This window comes from Rhodnius prolixus, unplaced genomic scaffold (genome assembly GCF_049639745.1).
Source record: "Rhodnius prolixus isolate KJV_2025 unplaced genomic scaffold, Rpr scaffold_10, whole genome shotgun sequence".
In the NCBI taxonomy this organism is placed as follows: domain Eukaryota; kingdom Metazoa; phylum Arthropoda; class Insecta; order Hemiptera; family Reduviidae; genus Rhodnius; species Rhodnius prolixus.
Genome location: NW_027411615.1, coordinates 7,685,306 through 7,704,965, shown reverse-complemented (window position 1 = coordinate 7,704,965; position 19,660 = coordinate 7,685,306). Strand labels below are relative to the sequence as shown.

The 19,660-nt window shown below is 34.0% G+C and overlaps 1 protein-coding gene and 1 long non-coding RNA gene across 3 annotated transcripts in view; one reads left to right on the top strand and one right to left on the bottom strand.

Annotated features, from left to right (window-relative positions):
- Positions 1 to 19,660, top strand: part of LOC141457151 (inhibin beta chain-like) — a 171,876-nt gene that overhangs the window by 71,413 nt on the left and 80,803 nt on the right. For both annotated transcript variants that reach the window (XM_074133720.1, XM_074133719.1), the window contains one exon: positions 4,337 to 4,642. In XM_074133720.1, coding sequence (XP_073989821.1) covers positions 4,345 to 4,642 — 298 coding nt within the window. In that variant the 5' untranslated portion in view covers positions 4,337 to 4,344. The remainder of the gene's footprint in view (positions 1 to 4,336; positions 4,643 to 19,660) is intronic.
- The window catches only part of LOC141457158 (uncharacterized), a 108,991-nt gene continuing 99,611 nt past the window's right edge, over positions 10,281 to 19,660 (bottom strand). The window contains exon 4 of the long non-coding RNA XR_012460221.1: positions 10,281 to 10,320. This is a non-coding gene — a long non-coding RNA (uncharacterized lncRNA). The remainder of the gene's footprint in view (positions 10,321 to 19,660) is intronic.

The window sequence follows — 19,660 nt, the reverse complement described above, 5'->3', positions numbered from 1 at the left end:
AGAAGACATCCCATTCTGTTCTCATTCAATCATTTCATACATTTGTTTTGATATATTGTATTGTGTATATGGAAACAATTTTTCTAAAAACAAATTTATCTAGCGATCAATAAAACTTGCTCTTAAACTCATTTATCTATTGGCAAACAAATAAGCACGTTTCAATTGAAAAAAAATATACAAAACCTCTACAGTTATGACGTAAGCAGAGTAACCATGCATTCATCGGGTTTTCCTTAGGTTTCATTCGATATTTAAATTGAATTTGGCCTTCCGTTAGAATGTATACGCATGAGCAATGTACAGACCTACAGACAAATCTATGTAAGTATTGTTTTAATATTCATACAGATCAGTTCTAAGGTCGCTATCATTCTTCCCGAATGGGAAAATTCTTTTCCAACTAGTGTCTGGAAACCAAAATCTTCTAAAAATTCAAATGATTAAATAGTGAGAATAAAGGAAACAGAACTACTGTAAAGACAAGAAAGAACAGTTGGGTTAACATTGGATGATTACTTTGATCAGAGCGAGGTTATCCTAACTTTGATATCCATGAGGACTCATCCCTTTCACGGATATCCAGATTAATCTTCTAAACTATAATAAACCTAAAACATTTTTGCGAAGCATAAATTAGTTTAAAAAAACAAACCAGTCACTCCGCATAGCCTAAGAAACTACGTTCAATATTTCTTGTTAAAACGGTAGATTAAAAGTACTTTAAGGCTTCATTTGCTAAATTTTGCGTTACGAGTTTCAGTGGGAGAAAATTGCCTAATTTAACTAAAACTGATACAATTAAATCGAAATGACCGAATCTTAAATCGAATTAGCAAATCTTTGCCCACAAAAAACAAATCGATTAATCCTATCATTGTATTCTACTAGCAAGGAAGTTATTCAGATACTTGAAATAGTGATAATCCGTTAGAAAGAAGTCAAAATGATAGGTAGGTTGAAGAATCGAAATCTCTAATTTAATTTTTGGACGGTGATTTGTGAAACGTAATTCTAAGCCCTACAAATGACTTTAAATTAGCTTTTAGTGACCTGTAAAAATATTATATTAAGGATTCAAATTAGCGAGGAATCGGTCCAGAAATAAAAAACAACTACCCGTATTTTTCGCCAACATTTCGACAAATACGAGGTGTGGCTATTAAATAACGAGACTATTGCTGTAAAACATTTTATTTTAAATTTATACATATTTAGTTATTGTCACCTTCAATATACACCCCTCCCCTATCCCTATAACGCTCCATGCGAATTTACCATTGTTCGAAACAGTGCTGGAAGTCTTTTTCTGTGAGCTCCTGCATGACGCGTGCCGCTTTTTCTTTCACAGTTTCAACGGACTGAAATCGTGTTCCTTTTAATGCAGATTTCACTTTGGGGAACAGATAAAAGTCACATGGGGCCAGATCAGGCGAATAAGGCGGTTGGCCTAAAACTGGGATGTTGTACTTGACAGACAATAAAGTGTGAGCCGGCGTGATGTCTTGATGGAGAGCCCCGTGACTTGTTCTTCCACAAATCAAGTCGTTTTTACCCTTACTCTTACACGGATTTGAGCAAGCACCTCACGGTAGTAATGTTGATTAATTATAAATATTAATTTAATTTGATTAAATATTATCAAAAACTCGCTCACGTGTTTAACATTCATCGCCATAAACTTCTTTTAATAAAAGATAAATTTCAGTAGCGGTTTTACCAAGTTTCATGTGAAATTTCACGACAATTCGTAGCTGCACTACATGTGTAGTATCATGTTTTCGGCAAAACGAAACTAACACCTCTTACACAAACGACGGTTCCGGTCAGACAGATTTCTCTACAAACACGTGAGACGCTGCCATCGAACGATTACGCTGCACAGCTAACGATCGTTAAGATTTGGCGCATGCATAGTTCTTCTGTAGCAGCATCAGTCTCGTTATTTAATAGCCACACCTTGGATGTTGCCTTCATCAGGCAGTACTCCAATTACAAAGTTTTCTGTAACACAACCAATCCGCATAGCAAAGCCCTGAAGAAGGCAATATACTTGTCGAAACGTAGGCAAAAAAGAGGAATTGTTGTTTTTTTAAAAAATTTCTGGACCGATTCCTCGCTAATTTGAGTCCTTAATAAAACTTGAAAAAGGACATCAAAATTTTTTTTGAACACTATTAAATGGACGTCATAACCACTTTACGGATTTATGAAAAACGTAGTTCTCACATGTTGCAATTTCTTACAGTTTTTTTTAATGTTCAATTTATGGAGGTAAATTTATTCCGAATTAAGGGATTAGGAACTGCAATCCCTTAGAATAGAATTAATTAATTATCCCAACTGAAGATGCATTGTACGAAGCTTAGCTTTCAAAAATCTCAAAGATCAACTTGCATTTATTCATCAGACAATTTAATGAATATGGATGGGTCCTGTAATCTTTAATCCTTGGCAATCACCAATGAAATCTTAACAACTCGAGTAGAACAAATTTCTTTTTTTTTAATCTTTCGATCATTTGTAAATTAGTGCTTACAGTAAAAGCTAAGTGCTAAGTGAAGGATATCTACGAAGTACTTTACTTATAATAATTACGGTGTACATTATAAATACATGTGACCTAGTGAAGTCCAGCCAAGCACATGTGATGTAACATTAATAATAGCATAAAAGGCCAGCTCCGACGCCTACATACCTTGATAAGGGGACTTATAATCAATCATCTACTAAAAGAGGTAATTCTTAGAAATCATTGATTGATACAAATATTAATAAATCTCAACATCCGACATTTTATTAAATACATTTTTAAAAATATTAAATCTCGAAAAACAAAAATTAACTTAGTAAACTTACTACTAATCTTTGGAATAAAGAGAAACAGAACGAACAGCTGTAGTCAAGTGCTACCATATATGAGCAATATCTGTTAGAATCCTACGGAATTTCTCTCACTTAAATAATTATAAGAGTAAAATAAATTATTTTCTAATTACTACTCTAAAATTCTTCGCTCTATAGTTGACGCTCCTTCTACGTCACCAATCAAACCATTCACAAAGACTAAAACATTCCTCAAAGTCACACAACGTGCTTAAACTCGTTACAGAAAATTCCACCTTATCTTATTATCTAATCACAATCTACTGATATAACATCTTCTATAACACCTTAAAGACGCCTTAAAAGATAATGGCCTCGCGATCTCCACTCTAATGGTGAGAGTTAATAAAAATGAAGTGCTGCAGAGTTACACTGGGTTATATCTACACTCGAGTATGTTGTGGACATCATATATTATGCTTGTTGCTTACGAGGTGTGGCTATTAAATAACGAGACTGATGCAGCTACAGAAGAACTATGCATGTGCCAAATCTTAACGACCGACAGCTGTGCAGTGTAAAGCCTTCTCTTTCGATTGCAGCATGTTTGTAGAGAAATCTGTCTTACCGGAACCGTCGTTTGTGTAAGAGGTGTAAGTTTCGTTTTGCCGAAAACATGTAACTACACATGTAGTAGAGCAACGAATTGTCGTGAAATTTCACATCAAAACTTGATAAAACCGCTACTGAAACTCATCTTTTATTAAATGAAGTTTATGGTGATGAATGTTAATTACGTGCGCGAGTTTTTGAGTGGTTCAAGCGTTTCCAAGATGGCCGAGAAGACGTCGGAGATGATGACCGCATGGGTCGCCCTTCCACGTCCAAAACGGATGAAAATATCGATTATAATTAATCAACATTACTACCGTGAGGTGCTTGCTCAACTCCGTGAAAGAGTTAGGAAAAAAAGGACCCGATTTGTGGAAGAACAAGTCATGGGTTCTCCATCAAGACAACGCGCCGGCTCACACTGTATTGTCAGTCAAGACCTTTCTAGCCAAGTACAACATCCCAGTTTTAGACCTTATTCGCCTGACCTGGCCCCATGTGACTTTTATCTGTTCCCCAAAGTGAAATCTGCATTAAAAGGAACACGATTTCAGTCCGTTGAAGGTGTGAAAGAAAAAGCGGCACGCGACTTGCAGGAGCTTACAGAACAAGACTTCCAGCACTGTTTCGAACAATGGTAAATTCGCAGGGAGCGTTGTAGTGATAGGGGAGAGGTGTATATTGAAGGTGATAATAACTAATTATGTATAAATTTAAAATAGAATGTTTTACAGCAATAGTCTCGTTATTTAATAGCCACACCTCGTAAAATTCAATAATTCGTTGATTGTAACCAAATAAACGATAAAAAATAAAAAATTATAATTAGTAAAAATATAGTGTATATGTAAAATAAAGATGCAAAGCCCCACTAACGAATTTCTGTTTGTTTGGCCAGGTGGAACGATGTGCCCGAATTGCCTGTTGAACCACGAGGATGATGAAGGAAAATATTACGAAAGAAGTGAGGCGATCAGGTTGGAAGCGATCAAAATGCAAATACTTAGTAAATTAGGGCTTAGTGCCAAACCGAATATTAGCGCTACCAGTTCGCTACCCAGAGAACTAGTATTACAAACTTTAGTTAGGGCCAACGAAGGTCCGACCACTCCGGTGAATGAGGCCGCCAACGAAGATAATGAAGCAACGAATACCGATGATTTCTACGCAACCACTTCGGAGATCATCGCTTTTGCCGAGCCAGGTAATTAATTTTTCTTGCTTAATTTAAATTTTTGTTGTGTTCAAACATTGATTATCCAGTGTGAAATGAGACAACTAATGGGAAGTGTTTTTTTGACTTTATATTTATATATTTATTATATTATAATTTATTATATTAATAATTTATTTAATTAACTTATATTAATTATTTATTATATTTATTTATATTACTTTAATTATTATATTTATTGCGAATTGAGAACATGACCAGGTGCGCAAAATGAAGGCAAGACGAATTTTCCGTAGTTTTAGTAATTCGCTTCTTACGTTTTCACTGATATATCGCAGCCTTAATTACAAAAATCAAATAAAGTTTACTACATTTTTTGAACTGAACTCTTGTATCTCAAAAATCAGAGTGTAGAAGACATCTCAATGTAGAATTTTTTTTTATTTTATTTTATTTTTTTTTAACGGGCGGGACGGGACCTATACCCCAAGGCACCGCAGCCACAAGAGGCTTATTGTGCCTTCCTAAAGTCTAGTAGGTGAAACCTCCCCTTCCAAGAAGGTTGAGGGCTTTCCCTACCAGTTCCTTCTGCGCTATAATCTCCTTTGGTCTCAAAGAACCAAAGATGTCGTAGCGCAGTCTCTCGATTGCAATCGAATAGAAGGTGAGAGGCCGTTTCTTCCTCTTCCTGACACAATCTACACAGCGGTTCCGAGCTAATAAGCCCCTACCTTGAGCAGGTGCTTTCTGAACCTGCCATGCCCTGTGAGTAGGCCTGTAATCAGAGCAAACTGATTTCTGCCCAAGCCCAGAGTCAATTTGGTTCTTTGTTTACACAGCAAGGGCATAACACTCTTGCTGTGTTTGAACCCAGGAAGCATCACCCAGTACTTTTCGTGTTCTCTCCAGATCCAATCTCTGAGAGCCTCACGAACTGCACCCGTGGTGATCCCCAGGACAGGCTCCGGGCCAATGAAAGGAGTGTTGGCTCCATTCCTGGCCAGTAGATCAGCATCTCAATGTAAATGTGCATAGAATTTTCACCTGGCTTCATACTGGCGAGAATAAGTAGATATTGTTTTTTTTTCTTCAGCCGAGCCTTTCAATTTAAGTGAAGAAATTTTTTTTTAAAAATTTTTAAGCCACCAATAAATTAAAAAATTCAAAAACACTTTAAATTTTTGGATAGCTACTTTAAATAAATAAACAAAAGTTAGGTTTTGTTTAAGAATCATTCCCAGTAGGCTAAATGTGCAATAGATGTGCAATAGAAGCCAGGCCTTCCGTTCAGATCAATTGGAAAATCTACTCACGTCTTCCGGCTAGACCATTACCAGCCTAATGTGCCTTCCTGGACGGCTGACCTTGATTACCACTGGGAGGGTAATGTTGCAAAGGGGCGAGAACAAGCCCATATATATGATTGGTTGAATGGCCAATGTATAACAGAGTTAAAACCTACTCAGGGCTAATTTGAAACAATTGATTCGCTTTTCTAACTTCTCGTGAGAAATAGAATCTCTAGTTGCTCCTTTTTTTTTCTCTTCCTTTCTCTTAAAATTATTTTCAAATCATAAATGCTCTTTAAATTTAGTATTTCTAGTGAAACAATAATAAAATTTATTAAGAAAATATCAATCTGGTAGCAGGAGGACTAAGTTTCATCTGTTCAAGTTTTTAGATGAAAGTGTTGTGTATCTGATCAAAGGATGAAGTAGTGATAACTCCAATTTACTTGAAAAATGCCTTAAGGAATAAATTGACTGCAGGTAGTCCTGGAGCAAGACAGGAATTTGGCGGAGGATAGAGAGCGGATAGATTGAATCGACAAGAAATGAAATCCACAGCTGCCACTTGGTTCCCCAGAACTACTTTATAAATTAAAGAATCAACTATTTCCATGAAGAGCCAAAAAGAAGGCTTTTGCGAATAAGGAGGCTACTAACTTGATGGGAGACATAATTTTTGAGGCTACTCTAAGAATTCTTGTGCAAACTTGAAGTAAACTGAAAACATTTTGGGTGCCAATGAAAAATGAATCCTTACAGAGCCGAATAACTTAACTCACAAATCGTCTGGTAGATCTTGAGGCAACTCTGCCCGCCGACCGTCTATACTGGCGGTATTGCAGTAGATAAAATTAGATACATCACAGAACATTAAAGTAGAAGAATCTCTTTTTTTGATTCATTTCATTCTTAAACTGTCAGCCAATGGCAACTCCGCAGGTGTGGTTTTAATGTGTTAAGTTAATTAACAAGAAAACACAATAAGTACCTTGGAGTGGAGCGTTAATTGTGTAAAAGATAAACATGTTTGGAGGTAAACTGGGGAACTTAGTTTTGATAAATAAATTGGTTGTGGTGATACTTTAGCTCTGTATAAAGTACTAAGGGAGCAGAAGGCTATAAAGATGCCGATGGACAGAAGCACCACATCTTGCTTTAAGTAATTGATCAGCACTAAGAGCAGTCCTTGATATAAACGAGTTTCCACATAAATTCTGGCCATCATGTTTATATAGGAATATATTTCTTAGGAATAAGATTTGATATAGTAAATGTTAATTTAATGAAATTCTTTATAAACTATTATTATTGTTATCTTCAATTTATTTTAACTATTTTCTCCAACTACTCTAATAAATTTATTTAAATTAAAAAATGAAATTGAAATTTATATTTGCTAAAAATTTGGGAACTCACGTTTATCTCTCTTACAGTAATTTTTACTGTTTTTTTCTCACAAATACTCTCTGATTTTTCATTAAATGTAGATTGGCCACAGCCACAGCAGCAAATCGCTAGTTAAACTTTAAAGTCAACCTTAACAAAACCTTACAGTTTAAAATGTTAAGTATAAGGGTTGATTAAACGCCAAAAGGTACACAATTCATTCATGTAAATCGGTTCACGGGTTGATAATTTGAAACGATTGCCATACTTCCCCTTAACGAGTATAAGAGCAGATCGTCGCTTTAATGTTACGTAGGGAAGCCCTAACCCTATTATCCTACCAAATTTTATCAAAATCGGGCCAAGATTTACAGAGTTATTAGTAATAATAATTTTGGAGGGGGCCTTACATAAAGGGGGCTAACTCCTCTCCCATTCAATGTACAGGGTCGAGACCCCCAAAAAGCACATTTACATAAAATTCCAAATCAAATGACACCTCATTCGTGAAAATCGGTTCTCGCGTTTAGGCGCTACGTTGTTTACAAAAAAAGTAACAAGAACAAGAACATTTTCTGAAAATGCCGTTTTTGCTCATTTTCGGTAACATTTTTCTCGAAATATATTAGATCTTGGTTGTTACAAAAAAAAATACATTCCTTAAGGAGGAGTTGCCCTATATTATAAAGAAAATTTGGGAATTTTATCTTTTATAGAAAAAGAGAAAAAAATTGTCAAAGTTGGGTGTTTTTCAACGTTACGCTTTTTCGTGCAGTTTCTGACGATCAACCCTTATACAACTGTCCTACCGGACTGTTTTAATATCTACTGAACGAAAAACTATCATATTTTAATTTAGTCACAACTAATTCTTAAATATTATGATTAAATAAGTTATAACGTTATTACGACTAAAAATGCCGTTTTTGCTCATTTTCGGTAACATTTTAGCCATCAAACTTTTAGTCCATAAACGGGATAGTGATATTAATTTATTTATAAAAATTAAGAATTTAATCACTAAATTTTACACAACACTGTGGATAGATTGCGTCAAATTGCACTTCCTGTTAATCGAAACCAAAACAGAAATTGGCAGGACTGTATCAAACAGAAAATGCGGGGAAGAGAGACTTGTTTGGATTTTATTTTTTCTTCAAAATGTTAGTTTCAGTTGATAAATCAGTTTTTTTTGAACTTTTTATAGCAATATGCTGAGAAAAATTATTATGACACATCTACAGTAGATCTGATCATAAACTGCAAACATCTGATTATTTCCGATGTTGACAGAACACAAGTGAAATTCCTCCAAGTTCTTCAAATGACCACAATTTTTTCTTTTAATTTAAAATTTTGGAAGTTTTATCAAACGAAATATGAAAAATAATAAATAATCTCAATACTTTTTAAATTAGGTAAATTAAAATTCATATTTTATTTCATTTCTTTTCAACTCATTTTGGAAATCTATGCTGTTCTGTAGGACAAAATGCTTCTTTCCTTATATTTGATACAATCGATTTTTAATAATCTTTTTTTTTATATAAGTTATTTTATATAGTTTTATTTTTTAATAGTTTAGCATTTGGTGGTTATTATGGTTGATTTTGATTCGTTATAGCACGCATTTTTTCCATATTTCTGTCTAGTTTCGTATTTTCATTCATCATTAGAGATTAATTCATCAGTTTGGTGTAGAGAATTCGATTTGCACTTATAATTTTTCAGTCACACTCTGATGATCCAAAAGAAAATCCAAAAACCGTTCAGAAATAAGGGAAAATGAACGAGCTATGTATAGGATAAAGTCAACGATATTTAGCCCCAATGGTTGTGCTGACTATATCTACATATAAGTATCTAGATACAAGGGTAACTTGATCGATATAAATGAATAATACTAGAAGAAGAAGAGAGAGAGAGAGAGAGAGAGAGAGACAGACAACTAGAATCGCGATATTCCCGAGCGACGGCCTGCTTATAACTGGCATTGATTATTTAAATATTTCAATACACCTTCACTTGCTGGCATATAAACATCAATTGTCTATATCGTGTTTCCCGATTTACACTGCAAATGATTAAAATTACGTAATGTTTTAAGGTACAAAACAGATTCTTTTAGACATTTAGTAATGTTCCTAAATTAAATTTAAAAAGTTAATTAACAAACGCTTAATTTACTAACATTAAAATTCATAAGCAAAATGGCTATTCAATTATTTTAAAAATAATAGTTGATTAAAAAAAAAATTAAAGTAATGCCTATTATTTCAGGCGGGCTTTACGTCCCACTACCCGGTTAGATGTCGTGTACGTAGGCGACTAACAAACGTACTTAAATATAAATTTCTCATATTAACTATCAGATAAAATCCAAGGCCTAGACCAGGAATTGAACCCACTAACCAACAATGGAGCTTAGCTTTGCGTGCCTCATCTCTAACCGCTCGACTATTGTGGGGCCTTAGTTAATTAATGAGTATTCGAGAAAGGAGGAAGCTCTTAAGTTAGCCTATTCCAATAGGCCGATATAGGATCTCTTGGAGTGACGGTGTGTGTGTAAATATGTTTGGATTTAGTTCAGGGGTGCATAGATGACTGTGATGATATGCAAGGTGCGTTAAATCGAATAGTTGGGATCAAATATCTCCACAACAAGTCTTATATGTATTATAATTAGTGTTAAGGCTGCCAAGCGTGTTTGACAACCTTGTATTTTGTTGACCAATAAAAGAACTAAAGACAAAGTAACTGAAACTGCTAAGGAAGGAAGTAGTTCAGTTGGTAGCGCGATGAACTTACAAACAAGAGGTCCTAGGTTCAATCCCAGGAGTGCTATTCATAAATTTTTCCATTCTACAGACTAATGAACTCAGATAATGATGCGTCTTCCATTAAAAAAAGTAAATTAATAAATCATGTAAGGATGCAACAATACAATGTACACAGTAACAAGTTTTTATGTCACTTACCTGACGTGAAGAATGTAAACAGGTAGTTGGACAGTGTCTCGTACCGCCCACATCTCTGTGAACACAATATATAACTAGTTAGGTGCATTAGGGAAATAACTAAACTAGGTTAGCCCAGTTTTTATTTATTTTATTCAATTTATTTTGTGTTTTCTTTATCTAGTTAATAAAAGAAAAATAGTAAAAAATAGAAAAAGACGTAAAACTACGTTTTTATACATTTTCCTAGCCATGCTTATAAAAATCCCAGTCGACTATTTTCTACGTTGCATACATCGTATAATACAAGAACTATGTGGCTCTTGTCTACCAAACAATGAAACTGTAACTTTAAAATTTTTTACACGTACATTTATTTCCCCAAATGTTACACACTATTTCTGCATCACCATCATGTTTTCATTATTTGCATTTATAACCTCGCGTACAAATGTTTGCAGCAGTCGCATAATTTGAGCAGTACTATTAAAGCGAATTATAGCTTAGTCTGCTTTAATAAAAAAAAAGCTATTATTGCCTTCTCTTACTCCTAGTGAGAAGAATTACTGTGATCATGAGGGATTTATATTTCTGTATTTTCAATTTATATTTTTAGAATCTTAAAATTCTTTATTAACAATGTCTTTTCAACAAAATAACACTCAACTTTTGGGTAGATTACATGTTTTCTCCTCATTATTTTAAATTTCTACAGCCTAATTCAGAAACTACTCAATAGTGCTCCCTTAGATCCTTCCTTCTTACCCTTAGATTTTCTTTATCTAGGAGCCTTTTACAAGATCCTAGAACTAATAGATTTGCTAGAGTATTTTCGATTGCTTGTATTTGAGAGATGATTAGGCTATTGATTGATTGATTGAATGATAATCATCAGTAAAACATGAAAATTTAGAAATTAAAATGATGATTTTTACGATAAGAAATGATTGAAAAGAAGAATCTGAATAAAACTCACAAGAGACCGCAGGATATCACGCACGCTATCAATGAAATTTAAACATAATTCAGATTTTTATAAAATAGTATTAATATACGTATATTAAAACTCCTTTTAGATATTTATTTTAGAATCGAATAGCCTAACCCTGCATATAAATCCTTTGTACAATAAGACTATTTTGATTTGTCTACTTCCTGACGAAACCTGGCAAAGGCAAATAATACCTATCGCATGCTCTTCCTCAGAATCAATGGCTCGCGTAAAGTTGTTGGATTAATTTTGCAATAAAGCTGGAGTGGTTAGAGGCCCCGCAAAGCTAAGATGTATTGTTGGTTAATGGGTTCGATTTCTGGTCTAAATTTATATTAAAGTATGTTTGTTAGTCGCTTCCGTACACGATACGACAATTTGGTAGTTGGCCATAACCCCCGCCTGAAAAAAAAAATTAGGCGTTACTTCACTTTTTGCTGAAAATAATTTTTTAATTTTTTGTCAGAGGATGTCAAAACATGTCCTATTGGTGGAAAGTTAATTTGAAAAAATATATTTTGGGGGAGGGGTCGAAAGATAAAGAATAGCATAATTTTACAATAAACTGAGTATAAATACTATTCAATGAAATTCATACGGCATTAAAGTATAGTTTATCATTTATTGTTTGTTCAAATAATCCTTCAAGGGAAGCAAAAGAACAGAATTTAATTCGTTGTATATTCTTTAAAAATCTCCATTTTGTTTGTTTATATATTATTTATTTATATTTCTTTAAGTAAAAAAGAGTGGCTGTACAAATATTAGCATCAGAGGAATTTATTAATAAAGTGGAAAAAATATTTTATTAAAACAAGAAGTTTAGCGTAAAACATCAATTTCTCTGTTACCCGTCATTACACCGAATTCTATGGATATTACACTTGAATTACTAAGTGAATAAATGGTTGCTTTTACGTAATGTATGTGATATTTGACTTGTAAATGTTAGCTTTACAAACGATAACAGTTGCTATACTTTCCAACAGAAAAAGAAAATATCTAAATCTCGCAGCCCATCTGAAGGAAGAAAAAATGAAAACTCATTTCTTTTGAGAATCTAAAAAATACATACATTTGTTAGATGGTGTTATACTTATAAATTGTGATGTTAAAAAAAAAAAAAGGCGGAGGTCCCGGGTTCGAATCCAGCTGCTAACCCTTAGATTTTCTCTTCCTAGGAGCTTCTTACAGCTCACTGTCCGGTGATGGACAGTGTTGTCTGTAACGAGAGAACACTGTCCGGAGGCCGGCAGTGCACTGGAAAAAGTTCCGGGCGCTAATGACCTCAGCTGTTGATGCGGGGAAAAAAAAAAAAAAAAATCTTTTTTCATGCAATTCGATCTTTATTTAAATGAATTGCTATTCATGACGTAACGATCTCCGAAATGTCTCCAATGAAATATTCCACATTATATACAGGGTGTTCATTTTAAGACGGCTCAAATGCATTTCATGCTTAAACGGTTAATCTGAGCAGTAAATGGTAGAGGAAAAATTTGTTGCTGCAGCATGCACTGTGCCTTCAAAGGTGCCTTCTCAGATACAGAGAGCAGATGATAACCTCCTGGCTAACCTGGCTTGCGAGCCAGAGGAGGCACCTTTGAAGGCACAGTACATGCTTCACAAGTTGTGTAAAGTGCATTATTTGATAAATTAAGGAATAAGTTTGATTCTTTACATGAAAGATATATTGATCACTTAAATATCTGGCAGGAGGTTTCCAATTTTTTTGGTAATTAAACGCAACTCTCCCAAAATTACCTTGTAATTATTAAACCTTCTTGTTTGTAACAGATGTAAAATTAATTTTTAGTCATTTTGTGTATGCTAGAGAACATCTAAAGCTCTTAACATTTGATTTTTCTTAGAAAAATTACTCGGAAAACTACTTATTTCCCCGATATTAAGAAAAATACTAGCTTTACTGCCTTGGCAATATTTTCAGTAGAAAGAGGATGAAAAAATACATAAAAATGACCTATCGCGTGCTCTTCTTTCTCTTTGATAACAAAGAGCGGTTTCCGGTTTCTTTCATAACTTTTTATACTCTTTAAAACTATGTATATGAAAATGGGGGTCAACTGCAAACTCTTACTTTTGGACGCGCGTTAGCCACTTATGCGGTCAGGAAACTAAAATCAAGTCAAATATTCTGAAAATAGAGGTGACGGGCAACAAATTTTCCCTCTACCATTTTTCGCTCAGACTAACCGTTTAAGCATGAAATGCATTTGAGCCGCCTTAAAATGAACACCCTGTATATGGTCAAATAATAAAGAGATTTAGGTTTACAAAAATACAAATAAAGACAAGAAAATATAAGTAGATATACTTCTCATTTTTATTTCACCATCAAGATGAGAATCCGTGAAAAAGCAGAGGAGAGGTTTCAATGTACTATAAAGAAAAAAAAAAGAACAGAATAGTCTGAGATTGACTTTAGGCTGAATTTTAGTTTCCGTTCATGTATCTCGCTATCCAGGGTTGATGCACTCTATTGCTCTCAAAAGCATTATGCAGGGAGCCTGTGCATTAAAATATAATCTACAATGTCTGGACATGGAAGACAGTTAAAAAGGAAGCACATATATCTTGTTAGCGATGTTGTGCAAAAAAAAGAATAAAATAAAATAAAAGAGGGCGCAGGGGAGGCTGTGAAATGGACCAGAGCCGGGGAGATGGCCGGATAGTTGGAAGTTGGCAACAAGGCTGCACAATTCAATGTTGCGACTATAAAAATTGCCCACTGGGATCACCCTTATGTTCCCTAACATACAATAACGCCCATACCCTTGCTATATGCCTAAAAATTAAAACCATTGTATTTATATCAACATGAATTGTGGTTATTTCCGTTTCAAACTTTTTCCCCTTCTCCTGGAACAAAGCCCGCCCCTTAACTGTATTGATACGAGAGTAGTTATCTAATGGCCATGTACTCTTTGTTCGCACTATAAACTGTAGAAAGAAGCACTATATCTTATTTTTGTAAGACCATTACTCAAATCTTTATATCTCTCGAGATTTATCACTCATTTCCGTATCAATGAACTTTTAACTGTTAAATACTTTTTTCTCACTTCCGTTTATTTAGTGCGCACTCAATAATATTTAGCGATCATTTGCAACACTCAAATCTCTTCAACTTCAGCTTGTATCAGATATATTTATAAATTTATTTTCAAGTATATTCAGAAACCATGAGCGCCTTACAAGATATCGTGATAAGCACGTGATGATAGAACTTAAAAATATGATTCTAAAGTTTCCACTTTTTCACTTTCTCTTACTGTAACTAAGGAAAAGAGAAGATATAAGCAATGTAGTGGAGTGAACTGGTTTAACGGATGAACAAGAAAGGGAGGTTTCAGTTTAGTGATGAGTAAGGTTAAAGTAGAACAGAGAAGTTCAGGTGCGGTTTTCAGAAAAGAGGGTCTTTACGGAGTACCAGAATGGAGTGGATAAATGTGTGTCGCTTTGGTTAAAAGGAATAGTCAGTTTTGCAGATGGGTAATCGACTTGTCAACTGACGACAAGTCCACCCTGGGGTCGTCGTCTACTCACCCCTTGTTCACTGGATGGACCATAATAACTTGAAGACTTGCAAATGATTGCCCTCCTACATAAATCGGACACACAGAGAACCTTTGAACCGACCCACAGTTAGCTGGCCTTTATATACTCTACTACATTCATAATATTACCACACAAAGAAATGAACCTGCAAGATCAAAAACTATTAAGTAAAGATAAAAATTGATAAATGCTGAAAACAGTAATATGGTTCGAGTTTTGTACACTACAATTTAACTTGGTCTTCTCTAAATAAATAATTTGAAAAATTATTATCAGTGGGATTATCTAAAACCGCTCTAGAAACCATACAGTTCCCCTGAAGAGAGACAACTACAACAGCAGACTGAGTGTCGGGAAAAACCATGGTTTCTAAGAGGAAAACATTATTCCAGGTGAGGGAAGGGATTAGCTATGAGGTTAGCATACTGGACTCCCACGCGGAGGTCCCGGGTTCGAATCCAGCAGCTGACCCTTAGATTTTCTCTTCCTAGGAGCTTCTTACAGCTCACTGTCCGGTGATGGACAGTGTTGCCTGTAACGAGAGAACACTGTCCGGAGGCCGGCAGTGCACTGGAAAAAGCTCCGGGCGCTAATGACCTCAGCTGTTGATGCGCCAAAAAAAAAAAAAAAAAATTATTCCAGGTCTGAGCCATCTAAGATTGACAGCTGTCCGAACCATCCGTTCGGCGATTCCATTGACCAACATACTCCGTCAAAAGTTCCTAATTCTAGCTACCTAAACAATCCTTCATAAGATGGATAGATGTAACTTCGTCTGTTTCACTTATAGATACGGTGACCATTCGTACTGTTTTTGGCAGGACAGTACTGTTTTTTAAGACGCTGTGCTTTTCTTTTTTTTTAAGCATAAATGTCCTGTTTATTATTTATTTGTGCTGTTTTGTACTGTTTTTCAATGAAATTTAAATTATACTCAAATTAAATTTTTGAATATAAAAATATAGTATAAATGTATAATAATTAAGTTCGCAAATAATCGTTTAGAAAAATTTTTTCTGTGTACATTAACTTTGGACGAACCTTTAGCGTAAAACACAATCTGTTTTACCGATAGAGTAGACTAGTCGACTAGTGTAAACAGCGATCGCTAAACGTTACAAGAGTTACTATTTACATTTTGTTACTAATTAATAAGTGTATAGTTCAAGTAGTCGCTCAGTTTCGGTTGAATATGGGCCATATTAAGTGGCCATTGTTTTGTAATAACCGATTTCGTGTTAATAAACGTATTAATATTTTTTATAGGTTTTTTTTTTTGCTCCTTGTCCTGTTTTCTGATACAAAAATAATGGTCACCGTACTTATAGAGTAAAATCGGGTATGAAGCGCCATGTGTGGAGGTGACGCCTTGTGAAGGAACCAATCAATGGACTGTGAGAGATATTTTGCTTAATGAGAAAGGTCATTTATGCTAATTGGACTTAAAGTTGGTTGTAGTTCAGCAAAAATCAGATCAGCAGAAATGTCTGCGTACACTGTAGCACTTAGCTTTAAAATCTAATTAAGTAATTAAGCTCTTTGGTAAGGGGAAAACCTTGTTACCTGTTAAAACCTTCCCAGGCTTTTATTTAAAAATACTTCGAAATTTTGAAACCATTATTTAAGAGTAAAAAAAGGTGATAAAACAATCTATTACACTTAATTGACGCGTGAAATTAAAAACTGAATATTATTCAACCGCCCACACAGTTGACCCTTATTTAGAATTCTTAATTAAATTCAATTACAATTCTTTTTTTCCAAAAAATTTTTGAAAGTGTAGTAGTTTTAAACACCAATAGAGATGTAATGAGATTTTAGTTAATGAATTTTAGAATTTGATGATTTTTTTTGAAAAAAGACATAAAACAAATGTGACGTTTAGTGAAAAAATAATTATTTTAAATAATAATTTAAAAAGCAGTTTTATTTTTCCAAAAATATCGAGCATCGGAACATGTTTGAGTTCCCCCCAGGTTACGGCAAAGGTCTGTAGATAGATGTTTGTGTGTATTACCATTTAACACGAAAACCTAAAGACAAAAGAAGCTCAGTATTATTGTTCAGCTAGCCTATAGAACTTGATGTAACTTAGCGATAGAAATTCCTCTGCAATAAATACCAAATATTGGGATGCGGCGAAGAGGGAAAAGCCATTAATTTGAAGGATAGTGTAAAAAGTGGCAGGCTCCAGGACGGGTTTCAATTCTTATCATATGATTAGAGGAGCCCTTACAAGAATACCAAACGGTTTGTCGTTAAAAAAAGTGTCTCAATCACACAATAACTTTGATCAACCAAATTTGTCATTCATAGCCAAAGAATTTAGCGAAGTAATAAGCTAACCTCTAAAAAGTAAATTGCATTTATAACGAAATAAATAGTACCGCATGATGTTTTCTATTTTGTAATTAGGCCTTACAATATCAGGATCTCGGGATCTCGAATACCGGAATCCCGGACGATTTTTGTCCGTAATTAAAAACCGGTATTTATGTAAAAATACCGGTATTTTTGTATTACATTGGTTGATAAAAATTGAATTTATACACAATTTATCATTTTTCAGATAAAGAATTTAATTTATTATCTTCAATTATTGCTGCTCTTACTCCTGTAAAATTAACAGTAGATGCATTATGCCGAAAAGATGCAAATCTTTTGACGGCTGACGCTTCTTTGACATTTATGTTAAATACTCTTTCCCAGCAAAAATGTACAATTGCATTAGAATTATTGGAAGCATTAAAATCTCGAATTTTACTGCGACGAACTGAATTATCACAAATACTTCAGTGTCTGCAAAAAGGCTCACAAGATGTTGTAGAAGTATTTAAACGCATATCCAAATTTACAATCATTAAAAAAATTGTAAGCTTAACAAAACGGCTTACACATGAAAATCTAGAAGATACAGAAGATATGAAAGTTGTGCAAGAAACATCCCTTCCAATATCTTTTCAAATTAGTAACGAAACAATATTAGAATATGACAAGGTAAACGTAAACGCATTAAAGCGAAAACTACAGGCAGCAATAGACGTAACACTAAATACTTCACCCGTGCCTGCGTTTAAAAAAATTCCAAGTCTGGAACAAAAAAATAAAAGATGAAATTACTTTTTTTGAAATAACAGGAACCAAAGAAACGTATTTACAAAATGTGTATGATTTCTTAATGACAATAGTGCCGACAAGTGTAGAATCAGAAAGAGCTTTTTCAGCGGCTGGTTATATTTGTACGAAAATTCGGTCCTCGCTTGATGATGAAACGATTGATTGTTTATGTTTTTTAAGAGCATACTTTAATAAACAAAACGCAAGTTATTAATATTGTTTCATAAATACTTTCAATTAATTATATTTTTCGCTTCTTTAATTACATAACGCCATGCGAGCCTATTATATGTAAAATATAACATAAAATTTAATATGTACTTTTTTTATTTGCACGATTTTTTTATCTATCCATTCCTACTCTCTATGTAATAAAATTAATAATATCTACTCATTTCAGAACAATATTTATTAGATTTCAGCAATTATTTGTTAACAAGTCAATATAATATCTGATGTAAGTAAAAATATAACTAGTAAATTTTTTATTAATAATACCGGTTTTAATACCGGTATCCCGATATTTCAAATTTCAAATATCAAATACCGGCATTCAGATTTTACTTCGGTATTGTAAGCCCTATTTGTAATGATGTTTAAGTTCATCGTTTCTTCTTCATAAATGAGTGTTATCACTTTATCGCGTACCCATGTTTTGCTACAGACGATTGTTTTATTTAAATGGGATCATTTCTCTTACTAAATGAAAATAGAAATAAACAAAATTGAGTAAAGGGTACATGTCTATTAAATAGAATATACTTATTAAAAACACTATTATCATTCTGTTGCATTCCTTAACCAGTTAAGCGCGTTTGACGTCAAACCAAATCTCTGCTATAAAAACTCGAAATTTTAATAAAATACAATAAGAATATTATTCGGTGGGATGTTTCCCTTTATCTTACCAATAGAACTGGGGTGGGAGTCAGCCAAATGATAAGTGGTTGGTACATGTTTGGTCTCCGCATTAGAGATTGGGGAATTACGCCCACAAATAAAAGCTCTCAACCCTTGTGCAATGCTGTTTTCACCTTAGATAGAGATTCAGACCTCAGTCCGAGCATGATTTCATTTTGCACAGAATTCAAAGCTCTTTTCTTCCTTGTAAAAGCTCTTGCGTCCCTAGTTAACTAGTTAGCAATGCATACGTTAAGCGGTGCAAGATTTTTGAATGAGCACAGAATGCTCTGTAATCTCAAGCCCCAGATATTGCAGAAAAAGTCGCTTGCAGTGACTATTACGACGTTGTAAACTTTTGGTTGTTTTGCCCTGCATTCTACGTGTATACACGTCATTTTGTCTGATTTTAATTCCGCACACTGTGGGGGATTTTTTAAAACTAAATTCCACTCTTAACTGTTTAAACAATAAAATATTTTATTCATTACTATCGCTAAATATCTTTAATAAGTGCCATTTCTCGTTCTTCACTGCCACTCTAAACTTTACATACTTTAGTTTTTTGTTTTCTGGATTTCAAAAATATTTGAAATTAATATCTCTAACTCAAATATAAATAAAAAAGAATTTTAGGTTGAACGACGTAGACGGCCAGGCGGAAACAATAAATTATTATTCCGTAAAAACAAGCAAAAGAAAAATCTGTTTTCTAATACAGTAAAAAAGAAAAGCGAATCTGAATAATTTGTGCGCTGTAATCGGCTAATTAAAATACAGTAATTCAGTATCATTAGATAAATCCAGAGTTAATTAGGTTAAAAGAAGC